General features: G+C 40.1%; 1 protein-coding gene across 15 annotated transcripts in view; it reads right to left on the minus strand.

Moving 5' to 3' along the window:
• The window catches only part of TCF4 (transcription factor 4), a 360,805-nt gene that overhangs the window by 173,442 nt on the left and 165,365 nt on the right, over window positions 1-21,998 (minus strand). For all 15 annotated transcript variants that reach the window (XM_014517565.2, XM_025198159.1, XM_014517561.2 and 12 more), the window contains one exon: window positions 14,795-14,859. In XM_014517565.2, the coding sequence (XP_014373051.1) occupies window positions 14,795-14,859 (65 nt within the window). The remainder of the gene's footprint in view (window positions 1-14,794; window positions 14,860-21,998) is intronic.

Consider the following 21,998-nt stretch of genomic DNA (forward strand, 5'->3'; position numbering starts at 1 on the left):
AAGCCTGCCATCAAAGTGTGAGGGAATCTAGTTATTTGACTAAGCAAAAAACATACTAAGTGATTTGTAATAGAAAAATAAAATGAACTCACTATGTCTCAAGAGGTCTGCAATATGATCTTCAGAAAAGGTAGCTTGCCAATTTAATTGAGGTAGGAGTTATTTAATTTTTTTATATACAGGTATAGTTTTCAATAAAACTACATATGCCTATAATACTGCAATGGCAGATGTGTCTCGATTATTAGAGGTGGGCTCTAGGGAATATATACAATGGATCTTGAAATCTGTAAGCAGCTGTTTGGAGTGGGGGTGGAACGTTGTAACACACACACATGTTCCTTAAGTGCAGTAATGTTTTGTTATTTTACTGCAGGTGTATTACAGAGATGAAATTTAATAACTTATTGTATACAATACCAATAAAACTGAAAGATTCTGCACCCTGATGTTCATGAACAAAGTACAAATTAGAAGCAGATAGTTCCTTACACATATAGATGTGCATATAGTCTGAAACTAGAGTGTTATCTTCCTCTTATTATTTAGTGTGAAGAAAAAGAAAAGAAAAGAAGAAACCTACAAGGTACTGATGAAGTTGTTCCCGGTCAAATTCTGTGGAAATAAAGAGCTTTTGAATGCGTAGGATGAGATTCATACATGTATTCATAGGGTCTGTTGGATACCCAAAGCCCCTGAGAAATGCTATCAAAGAGAACTTTCTAGCAATGGAGAGTTATTTTTCAGTGCCTAAAAACACAAGTCTACTTCTGGAATCCACATCAGTCTCTATATCATGCTGGACACTGGAAAGCAGTCTTAAATGCATGCAGCAGGAAAAAAAAATCCCCTATGGCTTTCTTCCCTTTTTGTTTGTGGGCTTCTCTTGCAAATTATTAGAAATGTTGAAACAAATAATTGACAAAGGAAAAGGGAAGATTCTGCACTTGCTTTGATTCAAACTGGGAAGAAGCTATTTCTACTCATTTCTTCCTCAATAAGAGCATTGCTTGTTATGTAAGAATTTATGCATTTACTGGACACAAAGGCATGGGGTTAGGCTGCTGGGCTGAGTTAATCTATATGTATTTGCCACAGAAATCACCATGCATATGTCACTTGTAATATCTCATTTGAAATACCTTAAGTTTGTCTAAAATATTTTTCTGTGTCTATAAGAAATACATTTTATATGCAATAATGCATAGAAAGCTACAAACAAAAACCACAAGCATCCCCCACAAAATAGAGAGAAAAGTAGGGAGAGGTGGGAACAATTCTCATAAAGTAAGGCTGGAAGGGTCCTCAAGAGGTCATCTCGTCTAAGCAGGGATTGAACCTGCAACCTTAGTGCTCTTAGCACCATACTCCGGTACATCCCTGCCACTGGGGACAGCAAGGAAAAGCAGGCAGAGAGCACGGCACGTCTTTGAACAGGAAGTGGAAGGGAAGCGGGGATTCTTCTTCTGTTTTAGGGACTTTAAGAAGTCCTTGGAGGCTCCCGTGGGGTGCATCAATCCAAAAGGGAGTGTAATCGTGTCATTGCACCTCCTCTGGATTCACCCCTGATATCACATGCCTCCTTTAGAGCCGAATCAGGATGTGGCCATGGCAGGAGTGCTCACTCTTGCCACAGCCCTTCCTGGTCCAACCCCGCATGGAGTTTCCTGGGAACAGAGGCATATGGAGCAGATGAAACTGTCCCACTCCCCTTGGTTTTCAGGAGGCATGGTGGAGCCAAAATGAGAAATGGTTATGGCAGGAAAACATGCTGTCTGCATTACGCTCTGGTTTGGCTCCAATATGACATCTGAGCATGCGGGGCAGTTCTACCTGGTGGCGGTGGCATTTCTCTCCAGGCTGCCTCTACAGGGGAAAACTGCTTTGCAAGTTTCCATTTTAACAGATATGCAAGAGTCGAACTGTGAATAGCAGCAGCAGAAACGCTACAACTGCCTGAACAATGTCAGGCAGGCAGGCACCTTTCTGCAGCCACTGCTTCTCAGTTCAGCTCCAACGTACCTCCTAAAATACAGAGGTGGGTGGGAAATTTTATCTTGCCGGGCGCAGTAGTGATGCCAGCACCATGGCACTCCTGGCAGGTTCTCGTGGGACCTGGTTGAGAACTGCTGCCACACACAGCCTTTACCTTTAGAAGCTTGCTCCTTTATAATCAGCCTTGAAGAAGCCAGTCTCCCCAAACACAACACTATGCAGCAGGCGCTCTTGTATTGCTAATGAGGATGAGGATACAGTCCCATGGAAAGGAGGAACTATTGAGGTACAGTGTATGGATATTGGAGGCTGGTGCCAAATGTGAGAAAAAACAAAAAACACACCTTACTAGAAGCAGCAGTGCATTAGTTTGACCCGGCTCTGCAGCATCTGTATAGATCAGGCACTTCAGCAGGGCCTTTTGGCACTTTTATCTAATAGCTGATTTAATCAGCTATTAGATAAAAGTGCCAAAAAAGCCCCACTAAAGTGCCCAGTTTATACAGATGTTGGGTGGGCCGGGTCCAACTAATGTAATGCCTCTTGTGGGCATGAGCTGCTTTTGACGTGCGGCACATGGAGTTTAAAGTAAAGCACTGGGTTTGGGGGATTTGGGGTTTTTTTTACATCTGTAAGCAGTCAGAGATACCAAATGTTACGTGGTCCCTCTTTTTCCTCCTCAGCTACAAGCATACAGGTGTATTGCAGACATACACTAAGATAAGAAACTCTCAGCACAACTGCACTCTTGGGAAGGGGAAGGGGAAGGAGGAGGCCAGGGCCAGCCAAGAGGAAACGTGGGAGTTGTTCAGCCTGGAAGAGTTAAATGATATTGTTTCTCCCTAGCCTCCCCCCAGCCTGCCTCCCTTATTTCAGATCCTGCCTCTTCTGTCTCTTTTCAGTCTGATTTCTTGTTCTGCAAGTTCCCATTAAAATTGACTTTTAAATTGTTCTAAGAACAGCATCCCCGAGGTAAGCAATGCATTGTCTAGGGAGGGTAAAGCGTTCTGCCACAGGCTTGTACGTGCACCTTTCTACAGCTGATGTCAGATCAGTGTTCATTCATTCTTCCACATCGGGATCACCCCATCAGTCCAACGTAGACAGCAGAGGTGCACTGTAAGCACGTGATGGTGTATATGAAATGGGTGAAGTTACAAGTGACTGAATCTCTGATGTGATAATCTACATTATTCAGTCCAGTGATCATGTGGTCTGTATTGATTTTGGGACACAGAAGGCATTTGGGTCCATTGCAAGGCCTGGTGTTTTGGTGAGACTGGGAGTTACATAGCTTGTTTGAGAGATGCTGTTTGAGGTTGGGGCGCTTCCTATAAGTCAGGACAGGTTTGTTCCCCATGGCTACCTTGAGACAGTCATTCTTTTCCAAAAGGTTTTGGAGGACATTAATGATGTGTCTAAGCTGTTCAAGCTGGGGGGCTAAGAGTCTGCATGGAGATGTTTTCAGGGAGAGATCTGGGTTGGGAGAAGCCAAAAAGTTATGCATAATTTTTTTTAATGGGTAAAAGAAGGATAAAAAATTCTATTCAGGAGGAGAAGGAAGGAGAGGAAGATGAGAAAGGACTATAGGAACAGGAAAAGAGGACAGTATAGATGAGAACAGAGTATGGAGAGAAAGGAAGAGAAGTGGTGGGATGGGAGAGGGGAACCCAAACACAGTGGTACTGTACAACAAGCATTCAAAATCAGGATTGTGAGGAAAGGAAGTAAAGCACTTCCTAATTGGGCAAAGGCTCAACTTTGTGCAAACCTCTAAACACATTCAGTGTTTCTACAAACCTAAACCACATATTGGCATATTCACTCACCAAATAGTAACATCTTTCCATGATCACAGACATGCCTGCCGTGGACACTTGAGAATCTGTTCTCACAAGGGGAATGGGATTTGCGAGACTTTGGAGGGAGAGAAAAAGGTTAGAAGAGGCCCAAAGAAGAGCAGAAAGTAGATAGAAGAGATGAGGAAGAGAAATGGGAAATCAATATGGAGGAAGCAGGAGACTGGAGAGTGGGGGAAGAATGACAAAATCTTCTTGAAAACATTGAACAAACTTGAAAGTGGAATTTTAAGTATCCATTCACAGGGTAGATATACACTCTTCCCAGGGCAGATGAAAGTCCTGCTATGGAGTCTCAGGGTTCAGACATAGGGAAGCACAGTTTGTGTAAGGAGATGCAGCCTTCAGGGCTGAAACCGCACTGCAGGTAGGCAGTAGTTCATAGGTTGCCTGGCTGGAAGGCTCAGCGCCAGCTGTAAGTGATGATGAGTGAATGAGGCTGCATCCACAAAGAGGGTTAAAAGCTCCCGGAGCAGGATGCAGGGGATGCTGTGGTGTTGAGAGGGATGCACAGAGCCTTGGTTGTGCTCCCAGGGTCTAAGGCAAGGCTACAGGTTGTGGTGTATTGGTCTGCTTGTTGTCTGCACATTTGTTTTGTTTTGTTGCTGTAGGGATAAGTATGCCCCATGGAAAATCAACTGCCTTGAAATCCAGAACATGGAGCTGACTGGCCTTGAGAAGGAAACTGGATGAGTAACCCACTTACAGCTTTTTCTATTCTGGTGTGTTTGTTTGGATGGGTCTGTGCATTAGGACAGTGGGACTGCAAAGGGCATCTATAAAAGAGCTGAGAATTTCACTTTTCAGGACTTCATGGCTTGCTGCTTCCAAATCTGGCTTCCTGCTGCTGTCTAAAGTGCTACTGATGCAATCATTTTTGTGAACACGGGAATATCTCAGCAGAACAGAAAGTTGAGATAGTCTACTTTTCAGTTAAAAAAAAAAAGGCTTAATAGAACTGAAAAGTTTCTAATAATGTTAATTTGAACTAAAGCTGAAATAAAAGTAACTTCTGTTCATTTTGCAGGTCCATTTATAAAACCTTTTTTCTCAAAGGAAACTTTATAATAATTTTCACTACATTTTAGTAACAAGGGAGTTAAAAGAGAACAGGTTTTTTTTCATTTCAGTTTGTATTGTAAATATATAACCCTCTACCTCCTAAGTTTGAGAACCAGATTGAGTCCTTGGAAGTGGATGGGATGTACAATGAGCTTCAACGAGCAGCTTTTGAGTATCAGAAGGAGAGACCTATAAGGACAATATTTTTGTCCCTCCTTTTTCAAAAGGACTAGTGGAGGAAATTAATCTCCAACTCTTTTTTTTTTTTTTAATTAAAACATGTTAATAATGGCTTCTATGCATCTTTGCAAAAGACACAGCCCAACTTTACAAGGAACTGATCTAGATGTAAATATTTGGATATGCTGCACCAAAAATATTGCAGACAATGCAACCAGCTTTTTTTTGCTTGCTTTCTTTTGGATGTCAAGACTTTTGTCTGCCCAGTGTACTAGCTTCAATTGGAGAGAGAGAGAAGACCTTCACCTATCCTGTCTTATGGCTTGGAGGTTAGAGCTCTCTTCTGGGAAATTAGACCTGTCAGTCCAAGTTCCCCCAGGGTAAGGAGAAGGGGGTAGAACTCAATTCTTCTATTCCCTGGATAAAAGCTCACCACTAGGATTTGGATCAGAAATAGCTAGCACTATCCTGGGAGTCACCTAATTTCAGAAATACACAGATACCTCAGAAGTGCCAGTGGTGTGGTAAATTGGAAGTGAATACAGCTGCATATGGAGGGGTCAGAATTTCAGACAATCCCTTTTCCTTGGCCTTGTCCATTGGCTACTTTTAAGTATCTCTGTGCTTTCTGAATTGAGCTTTGGAGGCACATACAACTCCCCTTTGTATCAACACCCAAATATATAAACGTTCGTAGGCATATCCAAAGTCTCTCCACTGACACTGGAGGGAGGTGAAATTCTTAACTGGATCATTCTGAAATCCCCGCTTCAAGGTCAGGCACTCAAAAGTTAAGCAGGCCAGCAACTAATTTTAGGCACATACTGAGACAATTTGAATTCTGCCTAAAGTCATTAAGTGATTCCTCTATGGTCACTCAGCAAATTGGTAGCAGCTATAAACAAGATCCAGCTCTCCTGATTCATGGCCCTGTCTTTAACTGCTAGAGCATGATTACATTTTTTGTGGAGCCATTTTGTTGTCATCACAAGGAAGTGAAAAGAACTGTTGATGAAATAATACATTTGTAAGATTTGATTCAATATCCTAAATCATGTCATAGGACTCTCTTAAATCTGCAACTGTTTTTACTTGGATTGTAAAACATGTTTATTTTTCAAAAGCATTCAGATGCCCGAAGTGCAACTTAGGTAGATTGTAAACACCTACATCCAAATAAGTGATAAATAAACTCCCCACCTAGTCATTTAAATGCTAGAAAGCCAATATATTTTTGCCAGATATCGTTTTGCCCTGAAGAGCTACTGCTGTCTATATTTCCATCTTGGCTGAGTCAAACAGCTCAGCACCTACACTCATCGGGGGTTCACAACCTGGGTATCTGTCACCAAGTCCCTTGAGGACAGCTTTGGTAGGCGTGCTCTGAACATGCCCAACTCATTGTAAGGGAGAGACGTAGTTTTAATAGCACTGAGTTCAGTGCAAGACAAAAATGTGGAGTGTCCTGGGCAGTGTTACTGCCAACACCCAGCTTTTATATAGTTTTTGTATAACCAAACCTACATCTCCCACTTTCCAGGAGAGTTTCCTGGTCACCAGGCTCTCGTCTAGGTTGGATGGGAACCACATATAATACTTCCTGTCAGAGCTAAGCCACTATGTGGAACAGAGACGTAGGGAGCAGGGTTTGCACCCTGCTGCCTGGAGTGGGGGATGGTGGAAGTGCCATTGAGTGCTGGCAGTGAGGGGCTTCCAAGGGTGGTGGGAAGGGAAATCTTACCTACCATGAGGATTCAAAAACAGTCCCTAGCTACTACTGTTACAGCTGCAGCATGGTCTGAGCACCCCAGCTCTTTCTTCTACAGGAGCAGCGTGACGTGGGCACCCCGCTGCTGCTGTAACAGCAATGCCACAGAGCTGCTTCTGCTGCTGAGGCACAGACTTCATGGGGGTGGGGGCACCATTCTGGCATCCCTAAGTTTGGACTGGGGCTGGTACCCTTCTCCCCCATCACATGTTGCACTAGTGGTATAGGAAGGAATATAAATTTAACAGGGCAGGAGGGAAGTAAGAGGGACTCTGGTTCCTGATGAGAGCATTGCACTGGGAAGAGGATGTCAGATTTTTTGGTCCCTGCTCTCAACATTATTTATGCGTTTAGTAAAACAGACTGAAAGAGACTGCCTGGGCCATTGAGTCCAGTCCACTGAATTCAATGACAACCATTTTTCCAACAGGGTCCACTATAGCCACCTCTCACACACCACAACTATAATTTCAGCCACATTCCTCTCTTCAGTATTCCCTACTGGCCTGGTTTGGTATCCCCTGCTCAATCAGCTCACTGGCTGTTGTGAATCCCATCTCTAGGTACTTAATTGGGATATGTAAATTCTGCTTCCAGGGCTAGGCACCAAAAAGTTTGGTGTGGCAATATTATGTGTTGCAATACATAAGGCCCTTGTGCCTCTGACCATTAGCTATTTGGGTGAGGGACCAAGTGTACTGTTCTACACTGTGCAGAGTATGCATCGCAATGTCAAAGTCCAGAAAAGAGTACATATAAAGGATTACACAAAGTCTAGCAAAGAGTATGTCAAGTATTTTTGGTCAATAAAAACTTGTCTTAAAAAATCCTGAAAAATCTATCATTTCTCTTGGTCCTCAGACACCAAGATAATTAAAATCTCCATTGTTGGGAGCAATGCTATGTTGTAAATCATGAAGACAATAGGTGAGATCCTTGCTCCACCGAAGATAATAGGAATTGTGGCACTCAGTGGGGACAAGATTTCTCTCAGTGTATTCAAATGTGTCCTCATTGCAACTCTGCATGATTGCTCTATGTCTATGAACAGTCTTTGATGACTGTTCACTTATAATGGAATTAAATGGTTCCCAATATGGGGTTTTACCTGCTCCCACTGTGGGCAGTGAAAGTTTTATTAGGTCTTCATTTAGAGCATAGGCCAGAGGCCTTAGAGTTAAATGGGCTGATGTAAGGTAGAATATGTCTTTCACTGCTCTGTGTAGGCTGAGAAAAGGAAAAGGTAAACTTTTCGTTACTGATGAGGTGGAAAAAGTTTTGTCTAAGGCAAGATTAATAGGTAGCAAGTCCAATATCATTAGATTTTCAAGTTTCCTTAATTGGTCCAGGAATATGTCTACACAGAACAATGCATGACATCTGGAGGTAGCAATTTACCTTTCAGGAATCAACAAAATCTGCACTGTCTTCTCAGGCTCAGGAACAAGGAATATGAGATTATATTAGTTGTTCAAAATTCCTTGATAAACCCAAGCTTTAGTATATCCTGAATTGCCTGTACTCTTGCCTCCAAGGCTTGACCTGGTATACAGTAGTCTTTTTTCCAGGAAGTGCTGTCTACATATAATCAGGTAGCAAAAACATAAGCCAGAAACCCATTATACCCTTTCTGGGATGTCATTTTGGGGGGGTTCCAATTCCTCAAGCCTTGTATATCACTAAATCCTAATTGTTCTACTGTCTGGAGGGCTACTTATAATGGCCTAGACCCAGGATTAAACAACAGTCCCTGTACTGGACAGGGATCCTGATGACTGCATCTCCTTGTAGATGGTATTTCTATTTCTTCCTATCTAGTCAATGCTGATCTACTTTACTTACTCTCCTTATCACCTCCCATGAACCTTTATTACTTGGCAGCACAGGCAGGAATGTACCCCTCAATCGAAATTCACCTTGTATTTTGTAATGTTTTGCAATGCTTTCCCCATAGTTGTTGAATTCAAATAATTTTTTTAATGAGTGAAAATTCTCTGAGGGAAAGCAGATGAAACAAGAGGCAGGTCACAACTTCTAGCAATCCATTTTTCTTTCCCTCTTTCCATTTCCAGGGCATTGCCTGAAGGATTAAGTTACAATCATCAACATGTATGGCAAACTGATATTCACACCCATTTGATTCCATTTAAGCCAAACTGCTGGTCCCATGATTCTTAAAGACTTTATTTGGTAACCCCACTCAGAAAGCAAAAAACAAAGTAAAACAAACACCACACCTTCAATCAACTTTCTTTCAATGATCTGCAAAACAGCACTATTTCATTTTGACTTGTGTTTTGCCATTTTGAGTTTTGTTTAATTTCGAAAGCACTGTTCTGTTTCGTTTCGTCGAAACTGTTTCACTGTTTTGACGCTGTTTTGACATTTCGCCCATAAGCTATAATGGGGAAGCATGAAACTGCCTATAATGTTGTCGTTTCTGGCCTGATTTGGATGAAACTTGCAGGAATGGTAGTCTCTTCTGAGGCCAGGAAGCCTGTCAAGTTTCAAGGAGGTGGGTGGAGGGGACTCAGGGAAACTGCACCTCAAGCTGCTGACAAGTAAAACTTGTGACATGTGACTCTGTGTGTGTGTTAAGGCGCAGCTGTTTTTCTGTCCCTCCCCCAGAGCACTGGGATTGGAAGGGACCTCAGGGAAGGATCACAGTCGCTGGCCAGCTACACAGTCAGTATGAGAGCAGGCCTTCCCCTCTTCTCCCCTTCCCTCTTCTTACTTTCTGTTTCCCTGCAAGCAAGCCCAGCTTCGAAACTCGAAACATTTCAAAGCTTTTAAAACATTTCAAGTGCCTTTGTTTCATTTCAAGGCTGTTTCAAAACCTTTTATTTCATTTCAATTTCACTGTTTCAAGCTTGAAAAAGTTGAAACAGCATTGAAACAAAACACCCTGTGAAATTTCGCATAGCCCTAATGATCAGGGGTATCAGAGAGAGGAGTCTGAACACTTTCTGGTAGCCCAATAAAATACTCAATTTGCCCTCTCTAATCAGTCATAATTTTTTTACTTCCACGTGATCAAATACTACAGAAGAGTTCAGGGTCTTAGTAAATTTTTTGGGGGGGCGGGGGGAACGTTGACATTCTGGCCATGATTCATAATTCTAGCTGTCCTCAAAACCCTGGCTATCCAACTCGTGGCCCACACACTTCATGCAGCCAGAGAGGGGTCTGAGTTGTGGCTGCCAGGCTCCTACTTGGCCACTGCTCCCCTTATCACTTTGGCTGCAACAGCAACCAGGGCCTTCCCCTTCCTCCTCCAGCTGCAGCTTCCTGCTCCAACTCCAGGGGATGGGACAGTGTGGTGTGTGGGAGGGTGCAGGGTGGGGAGGGAGGTTGAGTCCAGGGCTGTCCAGGTACAAGGTGTAGCAGTGGGTGGACGGTGTCCATGTGGTGCAGCAGTCTGGCAGGTGGTGCTCATATGGGCATGCAGTGCATCAGCAAAAGGGGTGCCTGAACGGGCACAGGACCAATATGATATGTGGCACTCACTGGGGAGTGAAGTGTGCAGTCCCCTGCAGTTTGTAATTTGGACAGACCTGTTCTAAATAAATACCTTACCAATGGAATTAATTCAAGAGGCTCTCTAAGGTTTTATCCTCTCTTTGGGCTAGAAGATAAATTATTAATCAATGGCCAGTCTCTTCGGTCTATGAATCCCAATCTAGCTGCTGCCATAAGGCTTTTTCACATGAAAAAGGGGAAATCATGATGCCTTTTTCTCCCAGGTAATCATTCCACCTATTACAGTGATACTGCAATTATCCTGTAAGAATTCCAGTTGCTTGCTGAATGGCTGATTCATAGAATTTGCTAAAACCATTGACAATCCAAGAAAGGATGGAGGTCTTGGAGTAAGGCATGAAAATAGATCCCCGGAGACGTTAGTTCAGTTTCTAGTTCAACAGATTCCCTGTGTGATTTGGACTGCTCTCTGGGCCTCAGAGCCTCAGTTATAACTTAGTTAATGATATCTCCCTTTTCCCATGCATTGCCCATTTAATTCATAAGCTCTTCTAGGGAAATGACTGACACAGTATCCACAATATGTGTGTGCACAGTATCCAGAATGGTGAAATATCAATCCCAGTTGGGCTTTCTACAAGTAGCAATAATAATCATACCTGCTTGTGGCAGCGTGTCTCCTGAATCTCCCCCTGGAACACTTCGTTTCTAAGACTGACCTTTTGCCAACAGATTCCAAATAACACAGCTCTATGACCAGTCATCCTTAAATCACCTACATGCATCTAGAAAATTCAGCACAACGTTTCATACAGTGCACTAAGAATTCATGCAAGTCTTATACATAATACAACTTATTTTGATAGGGTCTTTGTGGGCACCAAAACAATGTCTGAATGACTGGTAGGTACTGAAAAGTATTCAATAAAAATGAAAGAAAAATTAAAAACCATCACCAAAAGAGCCAGAGTATGTTTTCAGATGAGATTTGGAATTACTGGTATATAAAAAGTTACAGGAAAAGCTGTGTTATCTGGCACTTTATCAACCGGAAAGCTCCATTAACCGGCATCTGAGGGATGAAGCAAAAGCGAAACTGGAAGTCCCACTTCTAGTTTTGCTGCCACGAGCTGAGTTCTTCTCCTTCATTTCTTCGACCTGCAGCCCAGAGCAAAGTTGCCTGCACGGGGCAAAGCAGCTTGACTGGGGCACCCCTCCCTGTCCCCCAGCACACTGATGCCAGGGAGTGCACCAGACAGTGAACATTTGATTAACCAGCATATTTTGTTACCTGGCATCCCCCATTCCTGGGGTATGCCAGATAACAGAGCTTTTGCTGTAGTCAGGGCTAGGGACAGAAGTTACACATAAACTGGTTTAAGTCATCATAAACTGGTTTAAACCTGTAACAGAACAGAAATTCAGTGCACATAAACCAGTAACATAATGGGAGAAACTGGTTTAAGATGAGCTTGGTTGAATGTAGTATCAGACTTAAATGATTTGGGTCAAACCAGTTTATGCAGTGTCTATCCCAGACCCCTTGCTGGTTCAAGTTCAATCACAGCCCCCCAGGCATCCCAGCATGCTTTCCAGCCCTGGGCTGTGCTGTGCTGTCTGCTTCAGCAGTGAAAGGGTGGGGGGGAGGCAGGGACTGCCCCCTCAAGGCAAAACCTGGCTGGGGTCTGGGACGAGGGAAGGGAGTTAAACTTCCCTTCCACTGAGTACAGAGCTGCCCTGCCTTGCCCGGCTAAAAACTTACTGCTGACTCCAACTGTGGACTAGAAATCCCAGAGACAGCTGGAAGCAGGAAGAGGAGGTGATGAGCAAACCTGCAGGGTACTTCTGCTGTGATTGGACTGCAAATCCCAGAGACCTTGGTGGGGCAGCAAGAAGAGGAAGCCCATGCTGGCTGTGTGCCAGAGAGCCATGCTCTAGTGCCCCTGGCTTCTGGCTTGAGCCACTGCAGGCATGTGGCTGCACTTCCTGAATCAAAAGTGAATGTTTGTCCAGTTGTTTCTCAGTTTAATCTCTGCATTTTAGATTAACCTGCAAAGACTGAATCAATTCAGCCTTGGGCTTTTTGACTGTCTGTACTTAGCTCAAAAGTCTAGAAGCTGCAAGGAAGAAGGCTGTCATACCAAGTGATGAGACTATATGAGAAGAAAGTCTGAGCAGATGAACAGTAAATGAGTGCAGTAATGGAGGACAACAGGATCAACAGACCAAGCTTAAGTAAGAACATGTAGGGTGTATAAAAGAAAAAGGAATATATTTAACTAGAACCTGAAAGCACTAACATAGTTATTTCAAGACAGATAAAGACAGAGTTACAAGCCTGACTCAAAATTTCACTGTGTTTGTGTGTTCTTTTGACTATTGTGAAAAAATTCACTGTTGTTGTAGTTTATTTCAAAGTCATTTAAGGCATCCATAAAATCACATGCATTTGGAGGTTGTGTGTGTAACATATGCTTAAATTCATGCCTGGAATTTGGAAATATACCAGAAGGATTCAGGGATTTTTCCTACTTCATATAATAATAAATATTTGTAGTGTTGCTTTAAACAATGGGGGGAAGCGGGAGTATTCCCCAGTTCTGCCTTTCCAGTTCAAGCCCAGTATTCACTACTTCATAAAAAAAGTGCCCCAAAACTCAAACGACATGAATGATGATTTCACAAGTAAAGGGGCCCTTTAGTCAGCAGAGGAAAATCTTGATGTCTGTAAGGAAGCATGCCAATTCCTATTAGTAAGAAAGGATGCAGGAGTAAGCATGACTTTTCTCATTGGCTAACAAAAGGGGCCTCACTGAAAATAGCCTGTTCCATCACCATCTGCAGAAAGGAAGTATGCTGTCAACCACCTTCTCCCCAAAACTCTAATGACCTCTGCCTTGACCCTCAGAAATTAGATACACAGGAACAGAGCTTCTACAGGAATTGAAAGCTTTACACTAGAGACACAGCACTGAGAGGCTCCTTGCCCAAGCTATCTATTGCGAACATTTGCGCTCACATTCCAAAGATGTTTCTCCTGCATTGGAATGGCTGTACATTTATTTCCTGTAGAATTCTTTCCAAATAAACTTGGATGAACTGCACTCCGACATGCGCACTACTCTCTTCCTGACCTGGCCGTGCTTTTTCTCATCCTGACAAATCTTCAACGGCAGAACTGGATGGAAAATAATGGCATATCTGAATCAGCCGGAGAGGCAAAACTTGAAAAAGCAAACAGATGCAGGGAAAGGAACATAATACCAGCTTTCAATGATATATTATTAGTGATTGTGTGCACTTTGAAGGCAAAGTTCTGTTTAATTACTTGAACTGTTTACATTTTCCTATGCTAAATTAAAAATGTTTTTTCTTTAAATCAAAATAGATCCCCCTCCTCCCCCTGCTTATTATTAAAACATTATTAAAAAGCATGGCCATATGAAGGGGATGAAGGGAGAAAGTATTCCCCTTTCTATTAGAGAAATAATATGCATTTTTTTCTAGCAGAATTAAACAGTATAAAGCTCTGAATATTAAAAAGGTTATTAAATTCTTTCAATAGTTTTTTTCCAAAGTAAAAAAAAAAATGTAGTGCACTTAAAAAAAGGAAAGGAAGCCTAACAGTGTTCAAAAAACAAAATGAATTTAAACATATTATTAATATTGCTACTGAAATTAAAAGGAAAGCATCTTTTTTAAAAATCAATTGTCTTGAAACAAAGCTTAGACTTTTGGCTATTGATAGTATTTTTAGACTCAGACTTTCTCTGGAGAGTTAAAAGTATGCAAATGCAGAGTGCACAGAGGCACAAACACACACATGCTATACCTTTGTATTACACTGGCATTTTATTATTTAATTAAACTACTCTTATTTTTCTAGCTCACGCATGCTTCCCTTGAGACGGCTTTGCTGTTAGCCTGCTGGCCTTGACTTCCAGCCAAAAACAATTCAGAAACAAAAAGGGACAACAAATCATATTTTCACAGACATTTTTATCCCTCAATACAACCCTGTTTTCACACAACATCATACAGACTCTATGAAAACTACAAATTTATTGCAGTAGCCATCCAAAACGAGGGCTCGACACATGCTCCGTGGTGTGTTTCCACTTTTACAATTTCTTAAGTTGTGCCATTAAGTAGCAACTGTTATGTTAAAGTAGTATAGACATTGCTGCAAAGGACAGTAATGGATAGTTTACAATGGCTTCGATAACAGAACTATTAGATTGACCTAAATACTTACAGTAGACATTATCTGTATCTCAATTAGAATATCTGCATTACAAACATCCGTAGAGGAGTTTTAAAAAATGCCTATTTTCAAAAACTTCTTTGCATTATGGAAACAAGCTCCATGATGCATAATGAACTTCACAAAACAAATGTAATTTATCAGGGTATTTATCACAGTCTTTCCACTGCATAGATTTTCACTTACCTGGTGGCAACCCTGTAAATTTGAGTCTCTTCCATATGATGAATATGAACCCCTTTCTGTTTTACCTGTTAACAAAAAATAGAGGTGTAACAGTTAAAAAAGAAGTATGCAGCCTCTCCAGGCATTTCATATGACATTCATTTACATTTCCATACTGGTGTTTACATATGTAAAACAGGCACTGCTGACTGTGTCGTGTAAGTAGGCAACAGAAAAGGATTAAGATTTTTTAATTCTGGGTATGATAATGTGGAAATAAACTTCCTATTCTTAGCTATACTGCTCCACACACTTCCTAAAACTGTAATCTAAAGGGCTTTCACCATTTTTCCAAATAGGCAAGTAGGCTTCTCTTCCTCCCTATTTATTTTTTCCATCTCTCACTCTCTTAATTTTATTTTTATTTACACGGCAGGCTGACTACCTGTACTGTGACCCCAGCATAGTAATTCCCATTGATTACACTGACACTCACTGGTGAGGGCAGAGCTAATCAATCATGGGCTCTCCAGATGGTGAACTCAGTAAAGAAACTGTTCAGGACTCTGCTTTTCACTCTCCTTCCCAAGTGTAAAGTCCCTCATGATCAACATGATGATGGAATTTACACCTGGGAAAGAGAAATTTGGTTGGAAATTTGCCATTCTCAACCACAATTCCTACTGCACCAGCAGTCTGGGACTTGAACCGAGGTCCAACAACTGCCAAGACTCTATGCCAACTCGAAGTACCTAGTTTTCACCCTGTAGTTATTGAAAGACACAGATCCAAGAGCCTGATGGCTAGACTCATGATATATTTTTAGTAAAAGCAAGGTTCTTTATATATATGGAGGAGCGGTCTTGAAAAACATCAGCTGGCAAAGAGGAGGTTGTTGCAAAGCGCTAAGTCAGGGCTGGGTAGCAGTACACCAAATGCTCCTGAAACAAAGAACAATCAGGAAGGATGGTACAAAATATACTGGCATAAAGAGTGAAGGTATTCACAAGGGAATGGTAGGACAATTATCAGAAAAAAAACAACCAGGAGCATAGCAAAAAAACACTTATTATGGCTAGGAGCATATAAAATGCCACATACTCCGATTTTTAACAGGCCATATGTTATACTTGATCTATACATGAAATGCCTATCAGTGCCAATGACACCTGAGTATCCATGTCTAAGGCCCAGATCGCTTCACAGTCAAACCTATGGTATACCACCACACAGTGCAATAGTACGTTACCAACTTAAAGAGAATCATTTAACAAGTATCTCTATTTAAATCACATTTTTACAAACATTTTCTTAGATTATTTCTTAGAAAAATGTTACTTTATTTGGGGAATATCATGCCATCATAACAACATATCTAATGCGCAAACAAAACTTGTAATTTTGTTTACTCTTTTATTTCAGTCTATAAAATGTAACCGGTCTACGAAAATGAAATGTGTTTGTAAAAGACAGGGTTGACTAGCAGCCTAAAATATTACAAAATCCAATTTTCATGGGACACTATTTAACAGTTTGCCCAGCGTGGTCATATTTTTATGGAGACCTATGTTGTGACAGACTACTAAAAAAAAAAAAAAAAAAAAAGGATGATGCGGTTCATTTTAACAGTTCTTAAAATGGTTGTATACACATTTTAACTAACTTTATGAACCTGTTCTTTAATAGAAATCTACTGTATCTCTTGATCTCTATTAGAATTATAATGATGAGCTCAGGCCAATTGGACGAGTTTGATAAAGAGATTATAGCATATTCCTTTCTTAGGAACCTGGAATGAGGAGAGGGGAGGGAGAAATAAAAAGAAAACACGTGTTCTTTAAAATGATTGTAGATTGATTTAAAAACATGCAGTTTGTTTTTGAAAAAATTATTACAGAAACAAAGACATTTACAGGATATCAATAGCGTGTAGACATTTACACGTTTAGTAACTTCTGAGAGAACTTCTACATCGTAATAAAAACTGATGGACCTTCTACACTATTATCCCTTTAGACTAAGTGAACAGGAAGACTCTAGAGAAAACATTTAAAATTGAAATGACAACGCAGCTCTAATCTCGAATCTTTGGTCCAATGCCGAGATCTGAAAAACAAAACATCTTGTTGGTACGTGTCTGGAGTTATGTGTGTTATTTCACATCGCCCCAATAGGGCTAATTGTTCTAAAGCCAGAAAGTCAATGCAAACGACAAATGCTATGAACTAAAAAAAGAGGGTGAGGGGAACTGAATACAAGCAACAACACACATGGAACTCTAAAAGCAATTTTCATTGCTGCATAGATATCAGTCGTTGTCTTTACTATCATATCAGATACAGGCAGCCTCATCTTAATTTCAGTTGTTAAAAAATATTTATCCAGATACAAAAATAAACCCACTGCAAATTACAAGTTGTCAGGGTTAAAAATCTACTTCTATTTGTGTGGGGGAGGATAAGAGAACAGCATAGACATGAATCATTCTCAGTAATTTGAGTGTTTCCATGACATCAATGGGCACTCGTCCAGGACTCTGTCGAAGTCTGTGAGGTACCAAAGCGGCACAGCAGCCAGCAGGAGATTGACTTTTTTTTAGGATTATGCTCCTTGTAAAGATTTCATCTGTAGCATCCACTTTTACCACCAAACAGATAGCTTTAGAGATCATGAGCGAATATTTTTCATTCTGATAGTGTAAGTCTTTAATTTTTTTACATCTTTTCCCCCCAAAATACAGCTAGAAATTTGCCTTCTCTATTAAGAATAAATAACCACAATTCATTTTTAAAAGTCAATAAACCATTTAAAACACACACATATACACACACTTCTACTAATACATATATTTTCACTATTAATTGTAATTAGAAAATTCACATCGTTTTTGTAATGATGCTTCATTTTGTAGGAAAAACATCATTTGTATAAACTGTCCATTTAAAATTAGCTACAGTCTTGATGTTGATTTTCTGCTTAAAATTCACTGGCACATTTGTTTCAGATAATAAAATTTGCAAGAGCGCTGATAATATGCTACAGTAGGCTCTTTAAGTAACTATTTGTGCTCACAAATACAAAAGCTTCTCTTGAATTTCTGCATTTACTGTACAGTATGCATGATTTCCAGCACCTCGAATACAGCAGTCTGTAGTGTAGGCTTTCTAAGGTTTGAAAAAGCTTAAAGGTTATTTTAAAAAAATGTTTAAAAGAGATAGAGCCCAGAGTGATGTAGAAACCCGACGCATTCACTGCGGAATTTTCGAGACAACCCTCTAGTAGTAGAATGCGGCAGCCGCTGCGGATATTTTTTGGCACAAAGACAATGGTGGCAGTGCCAAGCCCCATGGCTAAAACTACTCAAAAGAGGCATAAGGGTAGCATTAATCGCTCAAGTCTTTTACTGCATGGAGTACTGTTGTCCATATTTTAAAACCTAAAAGTACCCGTTAGTAATTTTTGTTGTAAGCCAGGGAAAAGAAAAAAAAAAAAGCTTGAAATACAGACCAATAACAAATCTTGTCAGACATCTGATTAATTTTTTTACCTAGAGGACCAAATGTTAAAATGTGCCATTTATTTCTAGCACTGTGCACATGTAACAAAAGATATATCCTTATGTGGCTTTCTGCTCTGACAACTGAATCAAAGCTTCATAAAAGAAGCTGACCTACAGTAGAGAGTTAAATAACTTTTAAATATGCACTTCTCCTTAATATAGCACAGAGAATGTGCATCTCTTTTATTAACAGGCCATTATTTAAAAAAAAAAAATCAATGAATTGACACAATGTACGCCAATCAAACTATAAAACAACATGCAGCTCCTCTTTCCCGATGAACACATTGAATTTGAAGTCTTATGCTCTGTATACCCCAAGAAACAAAAATATTGCCTATCTAAACTGAACTAAAATGATTGCTTAAACTCACAGATTGATGCATTTTCATTTGACTGCAAAAAAATAAAGCAGTATAGGATTGCCAATCAATCAATAATAAAATCACTTGCCTCCTCATGGCGCACTTTGAAAAATTAATCAAATTAAGTAGAAAATCTAAGCAACTTCCAAAGCCTAAATGCAAGTCATCTAATTCTCCACTACATTTTCTCTGCCCTGAGAGATAGGGCACCTTGTCTTTACTCTGGTAGGCAGAATAAGGAGGCATGAGGCATCTCTATCCATCTGCTAAGAAGGAAGTGCAGCTACTGCTATAAATTGAGTTAAATATTTGTGTTGATTTCATGTTTGACATATTTTTTCAAGCTGTAAAATTCAAATCCAGGTTTCTGATGTCACTATATTTAAAAACCCTAAGCTGTTTTAGTTCATGACAAAGGGAAGAGGCCTATTTTACTTAAGGGATTTATCTGGTTTACTTTTGAACAGCTCAGAATTTGGGGCTGTTCAGGTTTGTTGTATTGGTTTAGGTACACTTCTTATATTACTATTACTACTACTGCTACTGCTACTGCTACTACTACTACTACTACTACTACATCAGCATGGGTTGGTCTATCCAAGAAGAATGACAAATCAAGATCCAAAACGGAGTAGAGAGGAAATTGCCTGTGACCTAAGTCTGAGCATGATAAATGCCAGGCCTAAAGGATATTTTGGAAAAAGTTATGAGCAACTCAAGAATGGATTGGAATGGAATCGCTTTTCTAATTGTAACAGTTTCATATTTGGTCATTATACAATGCACATAATGCACTTTCATAGCTCTTGACATACATAATACTAAGTTTTTATTAGCATTATGCTTTTTATCATGAGGATAAAGAATTAACTAACTGAGCTGACCCTATTTTCATTGCATTTCAGTTGGGAGTTTAGCTGCGTAAGAGACACAAGATTGGGCACTATATAGGTAAAGATGCAGGAACCACTTAACTCACCACCTGCTAGGCTACAATACAGCATGTGTTTGACAACAGAACTACCCTATACAACAGCTTCTGAGAGAAGGGCTCCATTTTCAGTAGATATTCATTTTTACTCTTTTTCTCAGATTGAAAACGTGTACAATTTAATTTATAAATCAGACAAAATACAGGAAAATAAATCTCACCCCCCCAGCAGAAATAGTACTTAAATATCAGCATAGAAGAAACAAAAACATTAATTTTTTGAAATTTTAAAAAGAAAAAGCTACTCTTAAAATAAAAAGCTGACATTTTTCAATGAAATGTTTCAAGTTATAATTTAAGAATATAGGTTTGAGCTTTTTGTTATGCATGTGGTAGAGAGATGCAGTCATTTGTGTTTATATTATCACTATTCTTTCTGTGCAACAACATCTTTTTCACATTTTGGCTTTTAAATATGAATTTTAAACTAGAATGGAGCAAAGAGTGCAATTTACTGGATACAGAGTATTAGGAGCCTGATAGCGGAAACAGGTACACACCTGTCTTGGGTATTATGGATACTAGTTCTACGGAGAGAAAGAGAGTGGGAGGGTGGGGTATGTGGAACTGCTCGTGAACAGATTCAATAGTTAGGCTATGTGGAACTGCTCGTGAACAGATTCAATAGCCCTTGTTCTCTCTAGATAGGGGCACAAGGACCCAGGAGGCTGCTGGATTAGAGCAACATCTGCAGATCAGCTCTGCTACTGTTCTGAAGCTGAAAGTATGGGTATAATTCCTCTTACTTGTGCCTATAAACTGATACCCAACCTAGTTCCTCATGCCGGGTATAGGATTTGGGGATATATATATGTATCACTCTCTTACTGTTGCACTTGTAGGTATAGGATGTATAGCACATAATATCCCATGTATTTAAATGAGATTTTGCATCGTATAATTTACATTACAATGAATTTTATCTGATGGTAATGGAAGTATCATGTTAATGAGCTATTTCAGGCTTTGTATTACATGTGAAGTACTGACATTAAGTCTGTAGGATATTTTCTTAAAGCTAAATTTGTGCTCCAAATTCATGAAGCAAAGAAACTTATGACATATCAGACCTAAACAAGGGACGGTGGACAAGTTATAAAATCAAGGGATATATTAATCCCTATAATTTAATGCCGTCACACCCATAGATGTTGTATGGTGTTCAGGAGAAGGGTATTTTGACATGACAGAGGGTTTTTGCACTTCTACTGGTGTGCAGTAAACAGTAATGGTTCCTAAAGAAACGTTACGATGCCAGTGCAAGTGCAGTTACAATGGGAGATTTTTTTTTTTTAAATAGTACCATCAAAACTGAAAGGAAATTAAATCTTAAAACCTACACTAAAATAATGTTAAGGAACTGCCTCAAACAATCTAAAGCAAGGGTATTGGCATCAAAGTGGCACTTCATCGCTGACTCACCTCATTGGCTCTGATGCTTAAATAGGCAAGTCTAATTCCTGAATATCCTCAGGACCAAGCTAATTGCTTTTGGGGGGTTTGGGTTTTGTTTTTTTTTAAAGCCCAGTGTCTGGTCTACCAGTTCTTCTGAATTCCACAAGATGCTCCCCACATGCTCAGTTCTAAAGCACCCCTTGCTGCCTACCACATTTGCAGGGAAAGGGGCACATGTTTTGACAAAGAGATGTGTGAACAAATGAATATTCTTCATGGTGCCGCTGCCAAAAGATTCTATAGTGCTATGTGGGCTCTTCAAATGATTCTTGTTTTCATGGTATAAATATGCACCGATACACCAGAATACTTTGCTATTGATCGATTCATAAAACACTAACTCCAGTTGCACACCCTGCCTCTGCGATCTACCAAAATAATATAGCATGTATCAGAGTGAAACATGGCTTTGTGTTTGCTTGCATTTTAAATTACATATCATAGAAAAAAAAAAACCCAGAACTTAAAATTACAAGAAACTAAACAATATACCATGGACCAGATTGTGCCAAATTTATATTAAATGGTATCTTGATCCTTGGACTATTTGAAACTCAGGGTACTCCCTGTGAGAATAACACAACTTTGATCCAGGTTTTTTGAGGATGTAAGCATTTGCTCATGGTACTTATACATACTATATGTCTTAATAACATATTTCTATACAACCAATATACATTATGGGTTTGATCTCATAAAACTTAAGCCCCCTTCAACCCTGATGGATTTCAATAACAGCTGAGACTATTCAGACGCTTGCAACCAGCATTTAGCACCTGGTAGAATTATGTCTTTGATCAGTGCACAGGACACTATTATCATTACTTACTGGTCATAGATACAATACAACCAACA

The sequence above is a fragment of the Alligator sinensis genome, unplaced genomic scaffold (genome assembly GCF_000455745.1).
Source record: "Alligator sinensis unplaced genomic scaffold, ASM45574v1 scaffold701_1, whole genome shotgun sequence".
Classification (NCBI taxonomy): Eukaryota; Metazoa; Chordata; order Crocodylia; family Alligatoridae; genus Alligator; species Alligator sinensis.